General features: G+C 34.1%; 2 protein-coding genes across 6 annotated transcripts; one reads left to right on the forward strand and one right to left on the reverse strand.

Annotated features, from left to right (window-relative positions):
• Nucleotides 1-112: 112 nt before the first annotated feature.
• On the forward strand, nt 113-11,502 carry LOC105841007 (putative gamma-glutamylcyclotransferase CG2811). 5 transcript variants are annotated; one of them, XM_012688105.3, is made up of 5 exons: nt 3,988-4,496; nt 5,559-5,747; nt 9,538-9,687; nt 10,033-10,154; nt 10,236-11,502. In XM_012688105.3, the coding sequence occupies exons 1-5, from the start codon at nt 4,377-4,379 to the stop codon at nt 10,270-10,272; spliced, it is 618 nt and encodes a 205-aa protein (XP_012543559.1). In that variant the 5' UTR covers nt 3,988-4,376; the 3' UTR covers nt 10,273-11,502. The 5 variants fall into 5 exon arrangements, with proteins under 5 accessions (XP_036139099.1, XP_012543558.1, XP_012543559.1 ...); XM_036283206.1 differs by lacking the exon at nt 3,988-4,496 and adding an exon at nt 113-207 and having other exon boundaries at nt 5,400-5,747; nt 10,033-11,502; XM_012688104.3 differs by having other exon boundaries at nt 3,986-4,496; nt 10,033-11,502.
• A 434-nt stretch (nt 11,503-11,936) lies between these two features.
• LOC105840770 (protein CDV3 homolog) lies at nt 11,937-16,019 on the reverse strand. The gene is made up of 3 exons (XM_012687828.3): nt 15,703-16,019; nt 14,701-15,146; nt 11,937-14,090 (listed from the first exon to the last, which is right to left on the reverse strand). The coding sequence occupies exons 1-3, from the start codon at nt 15,877-15,879 to the stop codon at nt 13,952-13,954; spliced, it is 762 nt and encodes a 253-aa protein (XP_012543282.1). The 5' UTR covers nt 15,880-16,019; the 3' UTR covers nt 11,937-13,951.
• Between the last annotated feature and the right edge of the window lie 422 nt (nt 16,020-16,441).

Raw genomic sequence — 16,441 nt, forward strand, 5'->3', positions numbered from 1 at the left:
AACGACTGAAGAACTCGCGGCGTTCGCCGGAGCGGCGCTATAACGAGACGCGAACTTGTCAGCCGCCGTAAACAAGGCGGGGGCAGAATAAGCAGGGACGCAATCAATGTCGTTCTGATGATACATCACAAACGAGGGGACACGCGCTCGTTGCAATAAGTGGTGTTTTCGAAGGACGCATCAAAATTAAGAAAGCAGCAGAATTAGGTACAAACGTATAATTTGCATATTTTGATATAACTTGATAATTCATTGTTCAAATTATGTAACAATATGCAATTGCAATTTGACGGTGAGTCGGATAATTCAGATAAATGCTCATTCGCTCGTTGTTGACGTATAAATTGTTATTAAGAATCAGAGTTGAGCAGTAACTAGTTAAAAATTAAATAATAAAAGAAATAAAAGCAAAAAAAGTCATTTCTTAGTCAAAATAGAGTTTGATTCTAATAATTTTGTATCAGTTATTAAGGGGATGCTGAATTAAGTGGCCGATCAGGGTCGATAATGTAGAGTCATTCGTTTATATCATTAACAAGATTTTGTATGTATATTTCTTTTATAGATTTGAAAATCCTTTTCCAGAATTAAAGTACACGTACTAATATCATCATATAAACTGGATTTTATATCAAAAATTAAAAAAATTTTCTTGAGACTGTTTTTTTTAACCTATATCTGGATTTGCAATTATAAAAAGTTAAAGATACTAATCTTGTTTTCTAAACTTTTAATATATCTTAGTTTTAATTGCACGGTATCGTTCAAATATGTTATCCCTAGAGAATACGATTTTATTTTGGACATACATATCATAGATTTTGTATACTATGCAAATATTGTCATTAAATGACATTTCTACCCACATATCACGGAATATTACGGTAATATCACAGAAATATTGTTCTCCTATTACAATATTACAGTGAAATATAATATAAATATTGCAGAAATATTACAAAAATATTACTACAATATTAAAATGTTCGCCGAAATAGATCATAAGAATAGAATGGTGATATATCACGAATGTATTATTGTAATATTTACGTAGTATTTTTGTAATATTATTTTCTTATTTTTCATTTTTCTATATTTTTTATATACTTATATTTATAATTTTTTAAAAATATTTATAAATTATAAAATAATAAAGTAATGTAATGACGTCTTAATGTTAATGATTACGTTTACACATTATCCTTAAGAGGATGCTAAACTGCCCATCAAACTTGATTGAGGTTGATAATGCAGAGTCATTATTTATCCTTGTTTATGAAAAAATTTGCTTTAAAATACAAGTAATATAGCTTATACTTACAAATAAATGATGTCTCGCAGTTTGGAATAGAAGGAATAAGACTATATTTGTCAAATTACGTTTACAAGCCGTAAAAAAACATATTTATGTGATCAAAAATTTTATTCATTTAAGCGCTTCTATTTTTAAAATATCTTTTTTGTACGGCTTGTAATCGTAATTTGACGATTATAATCTTATTCCTCAATCTATTCCGAACCCGGGAACACCATTCATTTGTACGTATAAGCTACATAACTTGTATTTTGAAGCAAATATTTTTATGAACAAATAAACTTTAAAAAATTTTTTGCATTTTTGGTCTTTATCTAATCGTCCCCGGGTTCATTTGTGTACGTACTTTAAAAGTGTAAAATGATTATCAATTCTGTAAATTCAATTCGAAATTAAGTGATAAATACAGAATGTCGGTAAAACACACGGCTTTAGCATCCTCTTAATCGGATTTAGTAATATCGGTTGTTAGTCTCGCCAATCACAGCCATTTCATTTTTTTGAAAAATGTAATTTGAAATCTAAGCACTCTCGATGTCGTTAAACTTGATTAAAGGTAACATGTAAACGTACTCATTAATGACATTTTAACGTTAGGTTGAGTTTAAAAATAGCTGGGGTAAGCTTTAAGCCATAAGAAATTAATCAATCACAATCAATTATTTTTCTCATTTTTGTCTGTGATTTATTAATTTCTTACGGCTTAAAGCATACTAACACTTATTATAAATACCCTCACTTAATTTAATGTGAGTGATATCAATTCTAACGTATTGCTATTTAAAATGTAATATTGCTGCAATATAACCCACTAATATTTTAATGTTATTTATAAACGTGTAATATGTCATTAATATTTCTGTAATATTTTACTGTAATATGTATTATTGTTGATATATTGCAATTCTGCTGCAATATTACTGTAATATTCCATGCTATGTGAGTACGTACCAAAAATAAAATCTTTTTTTGTTTTTTATATTAACCCGTATTTTTCTAGATTTTGATCCGTACTTTAATTCTGTAAAAGAGTTTTGCGATTTTAAAAAGCTAATTAAATTAAATATTAGTTTATGTAAAAAATGTCGGTAGCGTTAACACTTCTTTTACATTTCATTGTTTTAATTTATGCTTCATAGAAGGTTTGTTAACAATTATATATATTATTTTCCCTTTACATTCGACTTATGTTCCGATTTTACATTTTCACCAGGAATGTAGTAATATATAACTTGCTCTGAGCTATTAGCATACCTACCTCGATACCGAAGCAAGTGCACAGTCATACCGCAAGTTGATATTTTAATTATTATAGACGAAACTATACGGTTTATTATATCATCAACAAGATCAAAATGTACGGGAAGGTTTTCTCTATTAGTATTATCTTGTGTAGTAGCAAACAAAAGTCATTTTAACGTCAAATTTTGGTCATATTGGTACGAATGACATCATATGACCAAAATGCGACATTTAAATAACGGTATACTGACGTTATTTAATAACGTCTTTATAACGTAATATTTTGGTCCTATTTCTCGCCGTCATTCCATGACGTTATTATGACATCATACTTTGATTCTGCTTTTTGATTAATAAATATAATCTTTTTGATTTTACGTTTTCATTTTTTAATTTATATAAACGTAATTAAAATGTAACACGTATATAAACAGAAACTTTTAAAAATTATTAATCATTACTTAGAGATTGACTAAACAACACTATTAATAATAATTAATGTAATATTTTATATAGTTAATACTATTAATATTTAAGAATTACATAATTTATCTTTATCAGAAAGACAGAGCAAAAACATATTTTTATAAGTTATTCCATATGTTATTTCGCATATGTAAAAATCAGTAAAAAAACTGTAAATTTATATTTATTTATAAAAATATTATTTAGCTATACATGTTTTATTTTTCTGACATCTATTAAACTGATCTATGACAAATATATATTTATGAGCATCAAGTGTTCATGTATCAACACGAAGTGTGTTAGGTTGTATGCGATCTTCGAAGTCAAGCAATGTCGATGGACGGGTCACAGTTTGATGGGGAACCGTCTTTCTGATCGCATAAGTTAAACGATAAATAAAGTGTAATTATACATATATGGTTTACGTAAACCACGTGGTCGCGGTATAGTGCATCATTACGGTGAAAAATTTTTGTAATGTGGATGCAAGTGCTGCATAGGACATGTACCCGAAATTTGTAAAACGTCAAAGTAACAGCGGCTTACTATCTGGAATAGTCATAAAATGACTTCAAAATGTCATCTTTATCGTAATATCAATAATCTGTGACATTAGACCGTAATTTTAACGTTATTAAGTCATCAATTAGTGACGTCAACAATCAGAGAATAACCAAAATTTGACGTCAAAATGACTTGTGCTTATTACCTGGAATCAAATTTTAAAGACACTCCAGGATCCTCTTAATAGAAGAATTTTTTCGGAATGCTTTAACTATTTTAATAATATTTTATTTTTAGTAATATTTTAGAAAGATTGCAGATTTTTCCATAACTTTTTCATAAAGTTTTAAGTGCAAGAATCACAGATTTTTCTATTTTAGAACACTTTTCAAAATATTACAAACATATTTAGCAATTTTCATTTCTTAGTTGAAATATTTTTGAAATATCTTTGAAAAATGTCTGCTGTATGTTATATATATTGAATAAAGAGTATTAATTGTTTTTATAAAGAATGTTATCTCTGTAACTTCATTTACCGAGTCAGTACAGTCAACTGATGCTGGTCTCGATTATCTTTATCCAGAATCGAAATCGTTATTTTAGGATTTTTTCTGTATAGAATCTGCACATTTAGATTTCCGACTTGTGTGTGGTTCTTATTGGTCTTGCGCGGGATGGCGCGATCAGTGATGGTGTAATTGTTCGGAAATCTTATTGGATGAAAATCTTATCTTATTTCGTAATGCCCAGCCCATGATACCCTTTGCATCCGAGGGTATCCGAGCATGAGCTTAGTGCCAAGACCCGGTCGCACTATCACTTTCGGTCGTTGCACTTGGCGGATATGTTGCTGCACGTCGCCAGTGTTACAGTGCTCCTTAATATCGCCATTATAGAACTAAATTCCCATTATTCCCTTTTGCCGCCGGAGAAGGATTCAGATGTAGATTTCTTACTTGACAAGGTAAAGAGCGAACCACTTCAATAACAAAGTACGATTTGCATCGTAAATTGTGTTACGCAAATTCACATTAATATTTCACGCACTTTTTTGAAAACATTACTCATTCTTTTGTCGAATTATTAAAATTGAGATCCACTTTGTTACTACATTTACATCTTTCGCGCGTGTGTCAAGAATTATAATGGAATTATTAAATTTGTATTTTGTGTGCACATCTACACAACTAAATTCTAAATCATTTTTTTAATCAAGTGTGGCGTGATTAAAACAAAAAAATAAATTTTGATATTATATTTTCTGGCTGCATCTTTCATATTTATTAGGTGTTATGTTATTAAGAATCAAATTGCGCTTTATATGATAGAGATAAGTAATTCCAAATAATCGCGCCAATCGACAGTACCGACATCTAGCGTCGATATTTTATCGTCCGTGTCAGCCCATACATATTTTTATTGTGTGTGTTGTGTGTTGTCAAGTTGTTCGTTTTGCCCTCATTTTCTATTCCTGGCTCTCATTGGGGTCTCATATTAGTCATGTCGAATCGGGTATCGATCGAATATCATTAATCAGAAAAGATCTGCTTTTTTCTTAAACGAATCTTGAACGTTTTCTGAGTGTGAGTTTAAAGAATATTTTATGAAAAACAGTCTCTCGTAATCATCTTTCACCTCGACATTCGACGGTCGACGACCTGTCCAAAATATAAAGTTCGGTTTTAGCTACATTCAGAAGACTCAACGATTGTATAACCGCGGTTGAGTAAATCTTTATATATGATTGATTCTTGCCTTTAATTCTTCGCTAGATCTAGGCGTAGAAACCAATTATAATAAAGAAGCATTGAGTTGCACTTTCCGTACTGAAAACGTAACTATTATCAGAGACAAGTCTTATCTCTAGATTGGATCGCGCGAACTCTGTGGCGTAATCACCGCACGAATAAATTGGTCATCTCCATCGGCGCACGACTCCACGTTCGGTCGCATGATATTGTCGGCCGGAAGTCACGTGTAACTGGTTACCCCGCGACTTTTGAAAATGTATGAAAACCTGTTCAAGAGTCCGCTCCACCGTGTGTTCGTATACGGCACGTTGAAACGGGGCGAGCCAAATCATGGCCTTATCAAGGACACCGCAAATGGCTATGCCAAATTCCTAGGCCTTGGCAGGACGACGGTTCCATATCCTCTGGTGATTGCCACGAAGTATAATATCCCGTTCCTGTTGAAGAAACCCAATACCGGCAATGTAAGTTGAGAAGAGAGATTTTTAAAAGATTAAATTAGCTAATTAGAATATTTTAATACTGTTTATTTTAATTCCTAAATAGCACAATTAGTTTAAAATAAATTTTAATTTAATAAATGTTAAAAATTAATTTTTAATATATAAATTGAAAGATAAATTTTTCAAACTTGATGTTTTCTAAATTATTAAATAAATATGTATATATATTATAGTATATAAATTTTTAAACTTCTGCCGACAATTTAATAATTTTTTCATTTTTTGTTACGTATTTGTATCTATCACTTTAATTGTGGAAAAGGATTTTTTAATTTGTAAAAAGAATTAAAAGATTCATGAATTTGGAATTTATCACATTAAAATAAGACAACTTTAACATCCCCTTAAAATTAATCAATTGTATAGGTCTAGATTCTAGAATATTCTAGGGGAGCGATCCACTTGATGCTTCAAAATATTCTTTAATTGACCAATTCGTAAAATTCTTTGTGCGTTGTTTTTGTTCAATCAAATACTTCGAAGCCTTTGCCAAGTGGATCACACCCTCAGATTATCTGTCACTGATCACTAATCAAACACAAGTTCGACATTTTTTAGACATAGACTAGACAATTTTTTAATATTTATTTAATGGGGTATTCTAGTGTGACGGGTCAAAAAAATTTTTTACGTTTTTCGAAAGTTCATGATGTGTAGAATAAGTATGCAAAAGGATTTTTTTGAGTCAGGTGAAATACCTGAGTTTTGAAGACCATTGACCTAGTTTACATCGTGCATTTGATACGCGTATCAAGTAGTGAATTTAAGCTGATCAGCCAATGATTAAACACATCCACTGGTTATTTACTACATTTGATACGCGTATCAAATGCACGATGTAAACTAGGTCATTATTATGTCGTTAGGGCGGAACGCGCCGTACTCTCTCTAAGAGCCATCGCACAAGCTCTTCCATAACGCGTTATGTTAAGTACTCCATATGAACCTAAGTTTGTACTTAAAATTTAACTTAAATCAACGCACAAAGAAATCCTTAACGTAAAAACTTAAGAACTTACGTTAAAAGTTTTTTTGTGCATTGATTTAAGTTTAATTTTAAGTACGAACTTAGGTTTGGAGTACTTAACGTAATGTAACGCGTTACGAAAAAGCGGTAGCTCTAAGCTGTGTGAACAGTAACGTTACGATAGCAGGTAATTTTTTTTTAATGGAGGGTATAAGGGGTTTACATTTAAAGGAGACTTTTTTTTGCTGTGAACATCTGCTAGTCGGCTATATAAAACAATGACCTGCTTCGAAATTTTAGTATAGTCGAGAATATCGAACAGAACAGATCGAGTCGTACACGTTGTACTTACTCTAAGATTTCAAACGCTTTACACGATATTTTTTAAGTGTTTTTGAATAATTTCTATTAAAAAATAAATAAAAAAGGTAGCAGAAATAATCCTACTTGTCCTTCTCGACAGTGAAAGCGTAGGTTTTGCGACAACCAATATACCATTGAAGCAGACACTAATTTTACGAGTGCGTCAGCTACGAAGTCGAGAGGAAAAGAAAATACGGAGATTCCTGTTTCAAAAGAGTTTGCTCATTGCATTTTAAACTTTTTTACAATTTTTACAACAATTTCAGCTGGCATAAAGTGTAAAACGTGTGATGGTAGTATTACTTTTAAACAAAGTATTGCACGTGGCTTGGGGTTTTATATTATAAGAGAGTGTTAGTATGGTTTAAAAAACATACGTTCGTGTCCGCTAATAAACAATGCATTTGAAATTAATCGACGATTAGTACTTGTAATGAGACTTTTGGGAGCAGGCAGAGAAGATATTAATTTACTTTACGGACTAATGGATTTAGGTAAAGGTTTAGCTGCCGTAGTATTGGTTGTCTCAAAAATGTATATACTGCAACAACGGGGCTGTTTATGAACAAATATTAAAAAGAACAGTTGCTGAAGAAAAAAAGAAGAATAAACAAAATGAAAATTCTGAAAATTAATTTACAAATGAGGGTACGTGGAAAAAACGTGGAGGATTTTCTTTACTATTCGGCGTCGCTACTCTGATAGGAAAATATAGCAAAAAAGTTGTTGTCATAAAATCTGCTTTTTGTTAAGCTTGCCATTTATTTGAAAAAAAAAAATTTGAAGGTAACGATGCAGAATTTGATGATTGGTTTGAGAGTCACGCAGAAAATTGTAGTATAAATTATCATGGAAGCGCAGACAAAATGGAAACTGACGGAGTTGCTGAAATGTTTAGTTAGTCGATCGGTTGAAAAGCACGGCGTGAAGTATTCTAAATATAACGGCGATAGAGATAGCAAAACTTTCAAAGGACTTTTAAATATTGAGCCATACAGTGGTGATCCTATCGTACAAAAAAAAAATGCGTAGGGCATGTTAAAAAAACGAATGGGCACGAGATTACGCAACGCAAAAAAAGCGAACAAAAACATCGGCGGCAGAGATGCTGGTAAATTAACTGACAAAGTTATAGGCAAACTCACAAAATATTATGGACTAGCTATAAGAAGGAATTCTAATTCTGTTAATGATATGAAAAAAGAAGTGTGGGCCACGTTTTACCACAAAAGTTCGACCGAACCCGCAGCACGATTACTGCTCGCCCGGAAAAGACAGTTAATTGGTGCAAGTGGCGTAATGCTGAAGCAAATGATGGGACCCTTGACACTTTCCATCACAATCACCACCTTTAAACACAGTTCTTCAAATAATCAAGCTAATTTATGAAGATTTAGCAACTACTAATTTGTTAGAAAGGTGCTTGGGAGCAAACACTCAAAACAACAATGAATCGTTAAATACATTTATCTGGTTTTTTGTTCCAAAACACATCCATTCAGGAATGAAGACAGTTGAGTGCAAGACTTGAATGCAAGACTTTTTAGAACAAGAGGACGGTATTCTGTATGAACTAGGCATAGCAGAATAATTGTAAGTATGATAATTTTGACTTGAAACGTTTTTAAAACTTTAAACTCCTTTTGCTCAAAACCGTTTTTAAGATCGGTAGCCATGATATCTCAAAAATTAATGAACCGATCAGGTCGCCGCTTTACACACATCTTCAGGGCACGTATGCCTATAACTTGAAGCGAAATTACATTGAAATATTTATTTTTACAAAAGTTATAGCTCGAAAACCGACGACAAAAGTTGTAAAAATCGATATTTTATTTTCAAATGTTCGCATTTTGAAATTTTTTTATATTTTTACTTAATTCCACTTCAAGTTATAGCCACAAGTATACATTTTTTAAGAATCTTTTATATTTTTTTGTTTTAGATTATCTGAAGAGACTGGAGAAATTATAGTTACCATCTAACACTTTTTTTTAGGCCTGTACTGTGATGCTTTGTAACGCCATATATGTATTTTTATGTCTTTTTTAATAAAAATTTTTTGGGGGTAAATTTAAATGGTAAATAACAAAATAAAAACGTTTTGATAACAATATTGTTTGTCTACTTTCTTAAAAAAAAATTCCGAAGAAAGCTATGAAAAAGTATCCGTCACACTAGAATAGAACCTCTTAAACATTAACAAAAATTTTTAATTGATTTTTTAAATATTTTTTATTATAATAATTTAAAATATTACATGAGATATTTTAACGTTTACTACGCATATTTTTAATTATTAAATATTTATTAGTTATACAAAATCTTTATTTGGATTTTCTCGAGTGTTTATATGGTTTAATTTTAATTTAAGTTTTATATTTGTGCTGCATCGATCGTAATAGAACTTTTTTTTAACAGTATGTATTTGGAGAGATATACGATGTGGATTCCAAGATGCTGACGAAATTGGACGAATTGGAAGAACATCCCCAGTTTTACGAGCGGACGGAAGAAAAGGTTTTACTGGCGCCGGAGGCTGCACTTAAACCTGGAAAAAATTTCAAAGAGGTAATTCTCAATAAACTTAAACATGTATATAATATCACGCTCCAAAAAATAATCTTGTAACTTCAACAAAAATTATATGTGTGTAAAAATTAGCTGAGATAGATAAATAATTAGTAAATACTGTGATATATATTATATATATGTATTGCACCTTATCAATCTAGCAGCTAGCTGATAGAAGCAGAATTTGAAAATTCTATACGTGACAGCCAAAATTTTAGCAGATACAAAAATTAGCGATATATTTTGGTTGTGATATCAAGAAATCTGTATCAACAAAAAATTTTTTTGGATGGCAAATATAACAAGTGTTTATTTTTTTTTTTAATAAATTCAATTTTTTAGGTCGGCGAATTGACGAAAGCCTGGATATACTTTCTACCGAAATTCAAGTCTTCTCTGCTGGAAGGTGCTATGTACGCGTCTTACACCAACAATGGAAGTCACGGGTTGAAGTATTGCGAGAAGTATGTCCGTGATCCGTCCTACGATCACAGAAAAGAGGTGCAATAAAAAAATTATTGCCGGCGACTTTTCTCTCTTTGCAGCGACGAGGACGCGTCGAGTCTCAACGATGTTCTTTGAATATCCGATCGAGTGCGCAATCACGGCTTTCTTTCACGTTGTATCGTTAATCCTCATGAATTCGAGGAGATTAAGTGACGGCAGCAGAAGATAATGAGTGATTTATAAGGCTGTTTTGTACACATAGCGCAATGTTAAAGTTATATTTTTAAGAAAGTAACTCCATCTTTTCCGAACCATTATATAAATATAACAATTAGGAGTTATTTTTAAAAATTAATTTGTTACTCATTAGCCATTGGAAAAAAATAACAGTTGCTCAAGACGTATTAAATCGTTACATAGGGCCTGTTCGCGTTACTTGCACTTTTCGCACTCGACATCTTTGCTTTCTCTTTCTCCAGTGCTCGAGTATATATTTATCTCGTTTAAGGTGCAAAAAATTTTGGAGATTTCAAGCAACGTGAACAAACCTAATGTCTGTTATTTTTCACCAATTTTCATGATCTTTTAGAATAGTATCGATCGCATTGTTTTCATACAAAGAATTGTTTCTTAGAATTTACTTTATTTAAAATCACGTAGGACAATGAATATCGGAGAATTTTATTATGATTATAATAAAATAATATAATAAAAAGCAAAAAGTAAAATTATAGAATTATAAAAAATTTTATTACCATTATAATAAGTTTTACTATATGTGTGTGGGCGCGCGTACGCCCACACACACACACACACACATATAATTATAGTAAAATTATTCAATGTCCACGTTATCTTATAATTGTCGTGATTTTGAGAGAAAATTCTATGTATATCGCTAATTGAACACAATTTGCGATGATAAAGACGCATCAAGTTTCAACGATGTTCTTTGAATGCCTGTTAAGTGCGTAATCACGATAAGCACTTTTTCTCGTGGTACCGTCAATTCAACATAAGATTTATAATATTTATCAATTAACTGTACCATAATCAAATATAGCTCCCTTTCAAAACTATTGTTCACAAAACATTCCATACACATAGATACAGTAACATCGTTACTGAAAAAAGTAATTGTAATAGTAATGATATAGAATGTAATAGTTACAAATAATGCGTTAATCTCAAACTTAAATAATTATATAAATAATTTATACATGTATATAATTTATATTTGTAATGTAACAACCGGTTTTGTAATAACAACGAAATAATTTATTTTTTCAATCTTTCAGCAAAGAGAATTGGCAGTAACATATAAAATGGGATTTTGTAAATAAAGGAGCGGAAGAAATTATAAGAGTATATCTTAGTAATTGAATTTTATTAAATACGTCACGTACGCTCGCATCCCATACTTTCGCGCACTCTCACTTTCTGTCATTCTATCGCTCGCTCTCATGTAACAGTAGCGATAAAATTATTGTATCTCAACTATTCTGTAACAAAGGGCAGGCTAGTCCACGTTACCGCAGCAAAATCAAAATCAATTCGAAACTATCTCCAAGAGGCACCGGTGTTGCGCGTTTCTGTCGCGTGCTTAAACTTTTCTTGGCGTTACAATCCAGTTGCTTATTCGCAGCCGACATATTTTCAATATAGATCGCAGAAAGATCAACTAGGTTGCTCGCACACATCGAGTAATCAAACGTTGCACTTTTCAATTTCGGGAATCGAATGATAGATTGACGATATACGGTACGACGAATTAAAAAAAAATGCTCGGAGGCAGTACGTATGAGTTTATCCTAAGAAATTTATTTATAAATAATCACATTTTATCACACACTATACAAGACTTAATATTATCTACCGTTTCTATGACATTCTTCTCAGTGTGCTCTGTGTAAATAACACGCATCACCTCATCGAGGAGAATTCGCCAATCCGAGAAATCGTCTCCCAAGAAACGGATTCGATATTTATTCATCATATTCTTCATCTTGAAAAAGAAACTTATATTAACAAAAAAAGAATTGTACAATCGTTACAACTGTCAACAAAAGTGTACACAGGATTTTTATTTTTATTTTATATATTTAACATGAGTGTATGCATATGTGTCTTTCTCCCTCCTATTTTGTGCACAATTGTCCACCGCGACACGATAACTTGTTTCACGCTTTAATTAACTATATTTTGCCCCTCGTTACTCTCACTCAAAGTTGCATTCGTATTATCCGTCGTCGTAGTTACTCTTATTGTTTCTGCACCGTCCCAAAGCCCAATCCCGCGATTAATATACATAATACATATACATACATATATATATATATATATATATATATATATATATATATATACATACATACATACATACACATAATATACACATACACACCTTAATCTAGAAATTTATCTAGCAATTTTCGTTCGTTGACGTACGTTGCCATTTTGAGCGAAGCGACACTTTCTCTCGAATGTGCAGAGAGATAGAAAGAGAAAGAGAAAGAGAAGGTCCACGAAACATCCCGTAATCGATTCGAGATTTTTAGGGTATCTTTTCATGCTGACGCTTGACGTTTATTTTCAGTTTCAAAAGATTATATAGTCACGCGACTAAAAATGATGAATTGATATCTTTATTTTTGGTCACGTAACGTTTTTAGAAACTAAAAATAAACATTGAGCATCAGCATAAAAAAACTTATTCGCGGTTAGTTTTTATATCAGAGATGCTCAAATTAATCGCGTGAATTTCGATATCGACGTTATCGTGCCGATCTCGAAGCTTTATCGTGTTCGGACGTCAACGTGATCAGTCCTATTTACATCGATAATACTCAATGAGAAGGCATCGATCGTGGCAGTAATTATGCACGCTAAATTAAAAGTAGCACCGTATAAAAAAAGTGCGAATACCACGTAAAATACCTTAATGAACGATACTTTTTCTTTAGACTACAATCCGCATAACGATAATGCATACTCGCAGTAACAAGGTTGTTCCGGCCCGCCGTTTTTTTTTCTTTTTCTTTTTCGGGAGGATTCGAAAATAGGGCTGTAAATCCGGATACCTGTATAAATCATTTTCGAAATTATCCGATTATTGAAGTGACTTCCTTAAATTATTTGGATAATTGTGTCCGACATTCTCTCATAGCTAAAACAATCGTGAGAAATAATTTGTAAAAATAACGTCAAATCGATGTTTTTTTACACTGAAGACATCAATTTGACGTCAATTCAACATTATTTCCAGATCCGGATTATCCAGGATAATTCAAGAATCCAAACTTCAGTCGGATAATAAATATTTTGGATAATCCAGATCATTTATTACTCGGATGTAATTTCAGCTCTATAAAATCTTGAATCAGAATCCTTTCTTTCGCCGTTTCTTAACGGTTTCCTGGAAGCAGCATACTATAATACTATGCTGATTACAAAATGAAATATAAAAGTCGATTTCCAATCACGTTGTCTACACGGTATGAAAATAAGCTTGCGCACATGCACGATATTCATTTCGAGTTTTAGTTACAAGGTCCATGAGCGCACGTGTGTGCAAAATATGTAGGATCGACGATCCGTCCCGTGATCATTATACAATCGCTGACGGGAGAATCAAAATTAGCATCCCCGGAATTTTATCGAGTCGGGGTGTGTGTACGTGCATACACATTCTATAATATACACTGCGTCCTAGTCTAGAAAATAGATTTTCATGGCGAGGTTGAGCCATGAAGCGAAAAAGGGCGACGATGTGATATTGATTGCATGTTGTTTGATTCCATCGAGATAGGTGCTTTCAGCTCTGATCTTGCGATAGCGCGCCATATTTGTTGCCAAGGGACAGCTTGGGCGTTTGAGCTTGCGACTCTGGCACATTGTACGATCTACTGCCACCTCGGTTGCGAACTTCCTCAAACGCTCCTTCGTCTCGCCGCCTGTAATTAAAACCATCCACCATGTACTTATCACTCGATCAATATTACTTGACGCAATGCAACATTGCTTCTTTACCTATATAAAATTGAAAGCAACCACCCATTTACTTACGACTATGTTAACTTACAAATTTTTGAATTTATGGTATATTAACTAAAAATGGATTACAATGAAGCTAATTAAGCATTCCTTTAATGAGTAATTAAATATTAATTTCATGATACTAAATATTATAATAAGTTATACCTTTAAGAAATAGTATATTTTTTAAATCACTTATTAAATCTTTTAAATCACGATTATTGTCTGCTAATTTAATTTAAATATCAAATTTATAATAGTAAATATATTATTATTATATTAAAAAACATAGTCTTAAGAAAAAATTAATTACTTCTATTTTGTTAGATCTCGAATAAAAGTCTACAATTATTTTAAAAAATAATTATTTTGCATGTTTTACTTTTAAAATGTAAATTCTATTGAATTTACAATCTATTCTATTTACAGTTGAAGTCTTGGAATATAATAACCTTGCCTTAAAAATAAAAGGATATTGTGTTGAAACTACTGGAACATTATTATTAGGAAAATTTGGTTACGCCTTACCGTCTGCCCCATGGAGCGCTGCCATTATTTTGCTGAGGCTTGGAGTTCAGTGTAGGGAAGTATTCCTCACTATTTATATCGGGTGCAATATTTCTTCCTCGCGGTCGTGGACTAGCAAATGTAGGTTGATTTCGTAAGTGTGGTGCTTTGTAACTACTTCCAGTAGCAGAGACGGTGGTGGCGACGGTGGTAGCGGTGGTGGTGGCAGCAGGTGGTGCAGATGGTGTCGGAGCCTCTTCTGATGCTTCCGGCGGTAGATCTGGTTTCTTCCATGGTCCTGTGTATTTTGTGCCAACTTCGACGGTTTCTCCATCAGAATTGATTTCGAAGGTACCCCTCTCATCGTCCGATTCCACGTCAACGCTATCGTTTACCGTTAAATGTCCAATTTTTAAACCACTATAGTCCTTCTTCTCTTCTTCAAACTCCTTCCACTCATCTTCATCCTAAAAATAAAACGTATTCACAATATATTCTCATCACTTCCTAAATTCATAATTATGTATTACATTGTAACCCACTTTTGTAATTCTAAAATTTGTTTAAAAATCATGTTCTTATGGGTGGCGTATCCACAATGATAAAATGCTCTGCAGCGCATAATGTGTTTACAATTAAAAATTAATACAACTATAATTAGCGAGCAAAATATCTGGTCAATCATGACATGTCGTTTTCTGTCAAGCTTTCGCAAAGAATTACTCCGTCTTTTTCAGGAGGGCGAGGGGAGGGGGAGGGAGAGTAGAAAACGCCAAAGAACATGTGCACGTGAAACAGCTGCCACGATCAACGTGACGACGATCCCGCCTATTACGTAAGACGTTCCAGGGCGTCCGGGGAACGTCCGCGCGTGGTTGTCGTCGTTGACTAATCCCCGCGATCACTTCTCTCCTTTGTGGGGAACAAACATGGCAGCGCCGTGGCGCGGACACGAGGTTCCGAAATTCCAGCGATAAAAACGCGTGAAGGGGAGCTTACCGTTCACGTTCCCCGACCTCTTACCTCGGTGTGCTGGGACTCCTCGCCCTCGGGATTCGCCGGCTTTTCCTTCGGCTTGGGCTTCTCGAGTCGCTTGCCCGTTTCCTCTAGCTTCTTGGCGACCTCGTCAGTCGTGGTGAATTTCTTGCCCTTGGCCTTCTTACGGTCCTTCTTGGCGAAAAAATCGTCGAGATCTGCCATGGCGACGTGGCGACGGAGTCCGGATGATGCGGCGGGAGGCGACCCGGGGCGGAAGAGGAAGCCACAACGTGCGCGAGAGAGAGCGTGCGGGCACAAACGCACCGGGAACACGCTCGATCACGGACTGATCGTGGCATCCGCCGTGGCCGTCCACATGGGCTTGCCTCCGCCGGATGCCGGTGGCGCCGCCGGCCGACACGCGACTCGCGCAAGCGTGAGTCAAGCGCACGTCCGAACACTCCGAACGCGTGAGCGAAGGGGGTGAATGTCGCGTGAGCAGGGTCTCTCGCTGACCAGGGAAAATGCGAGAAAAGCTCGTCTCGTGCGACCCTGCCGATATTTCACGCGGGCCACGTTATTACGCCTGCGATCGGGCAAACGCGAGATCGCGCGGGCCCAGCAGAAAACTGTGGCGGAGGGGGGGAGGGGGAGGTGGCGCAGGGCGTATGACTGCCCCTAACCTACAAAACCACGCGCGCGACGGACATTCGCGACGCGTTTTTCCATGCCGCTCGACGACGACGGCGACCCAACCGCGTTCACGCCGGTCTGTCGACGCGAA

Source organism: Monomorium pharaonis, chromosome 2 (genome assembly GCF_013373865.1).
Source record: "Monomorium pharaonis isolate MP-MQ-018 chromosome 2, ASM1337386v2, whole genome shotgun sequence".
Lineage (NCBI taxonomy): Eukaryota > Metazoa > Arthropoda > Insecta > Hymenoptera > Formicidae > Monomorium > Monomorium pharaonis.

What these genes read in the sequence shown, in the direction of transcription:
- LOC105841007 (XM_012688104.3), top strand. Translation starts at nt 4,377, where the DNA reads ATGTTGCTGCACGTCGCCAGTGTTACAGTGCTCCTTAATATCGCCATT. An exon ending in TAGATTTCTTACTTGACAAG is followed by an intron (nt 4,497 to 5,558) that starts GTAAAGAGCGAA and finishes AACCTGTTCAAG; the next exon opens with AGTCCGCTCCACCGTGTGTT. An exon ending in CTGGAAAAAATTTCAAAGAG is followed by an intron (nt 9,688 to 10,032) that starts GTAATTCTCAAT and finishes TCAATTTTTTAG; the next exon opens with GTCGGCGAATTGACGAAAGC.
- LOC105840770 (XM_012687828.3), bottom strand. Translation starts at nt 15,879, where the DNA reads ATGGCAGATCTCGACGATTTTTTCGCCAAGAAGGACCGTAAGAAGGCC. An exon ending in AGGAGTCCCAGCACACCGAG is followed by an intron (nt 15,147 to 15,702) that starts GTAAGAGGTCGG and finishes TTTTATTTTTAG; the next exon opens with GATGAAGATGAGTGGAAGGA. An exon ending in AGCGCTCCATGGGGCAGACG is followed by an intron (nt 14,091 to 14,700) that starts GTAAGGCGTAAC and finishes TTTTAATTACAG; the next exon opens with GCGGCGAGACGAAGGAGCGT.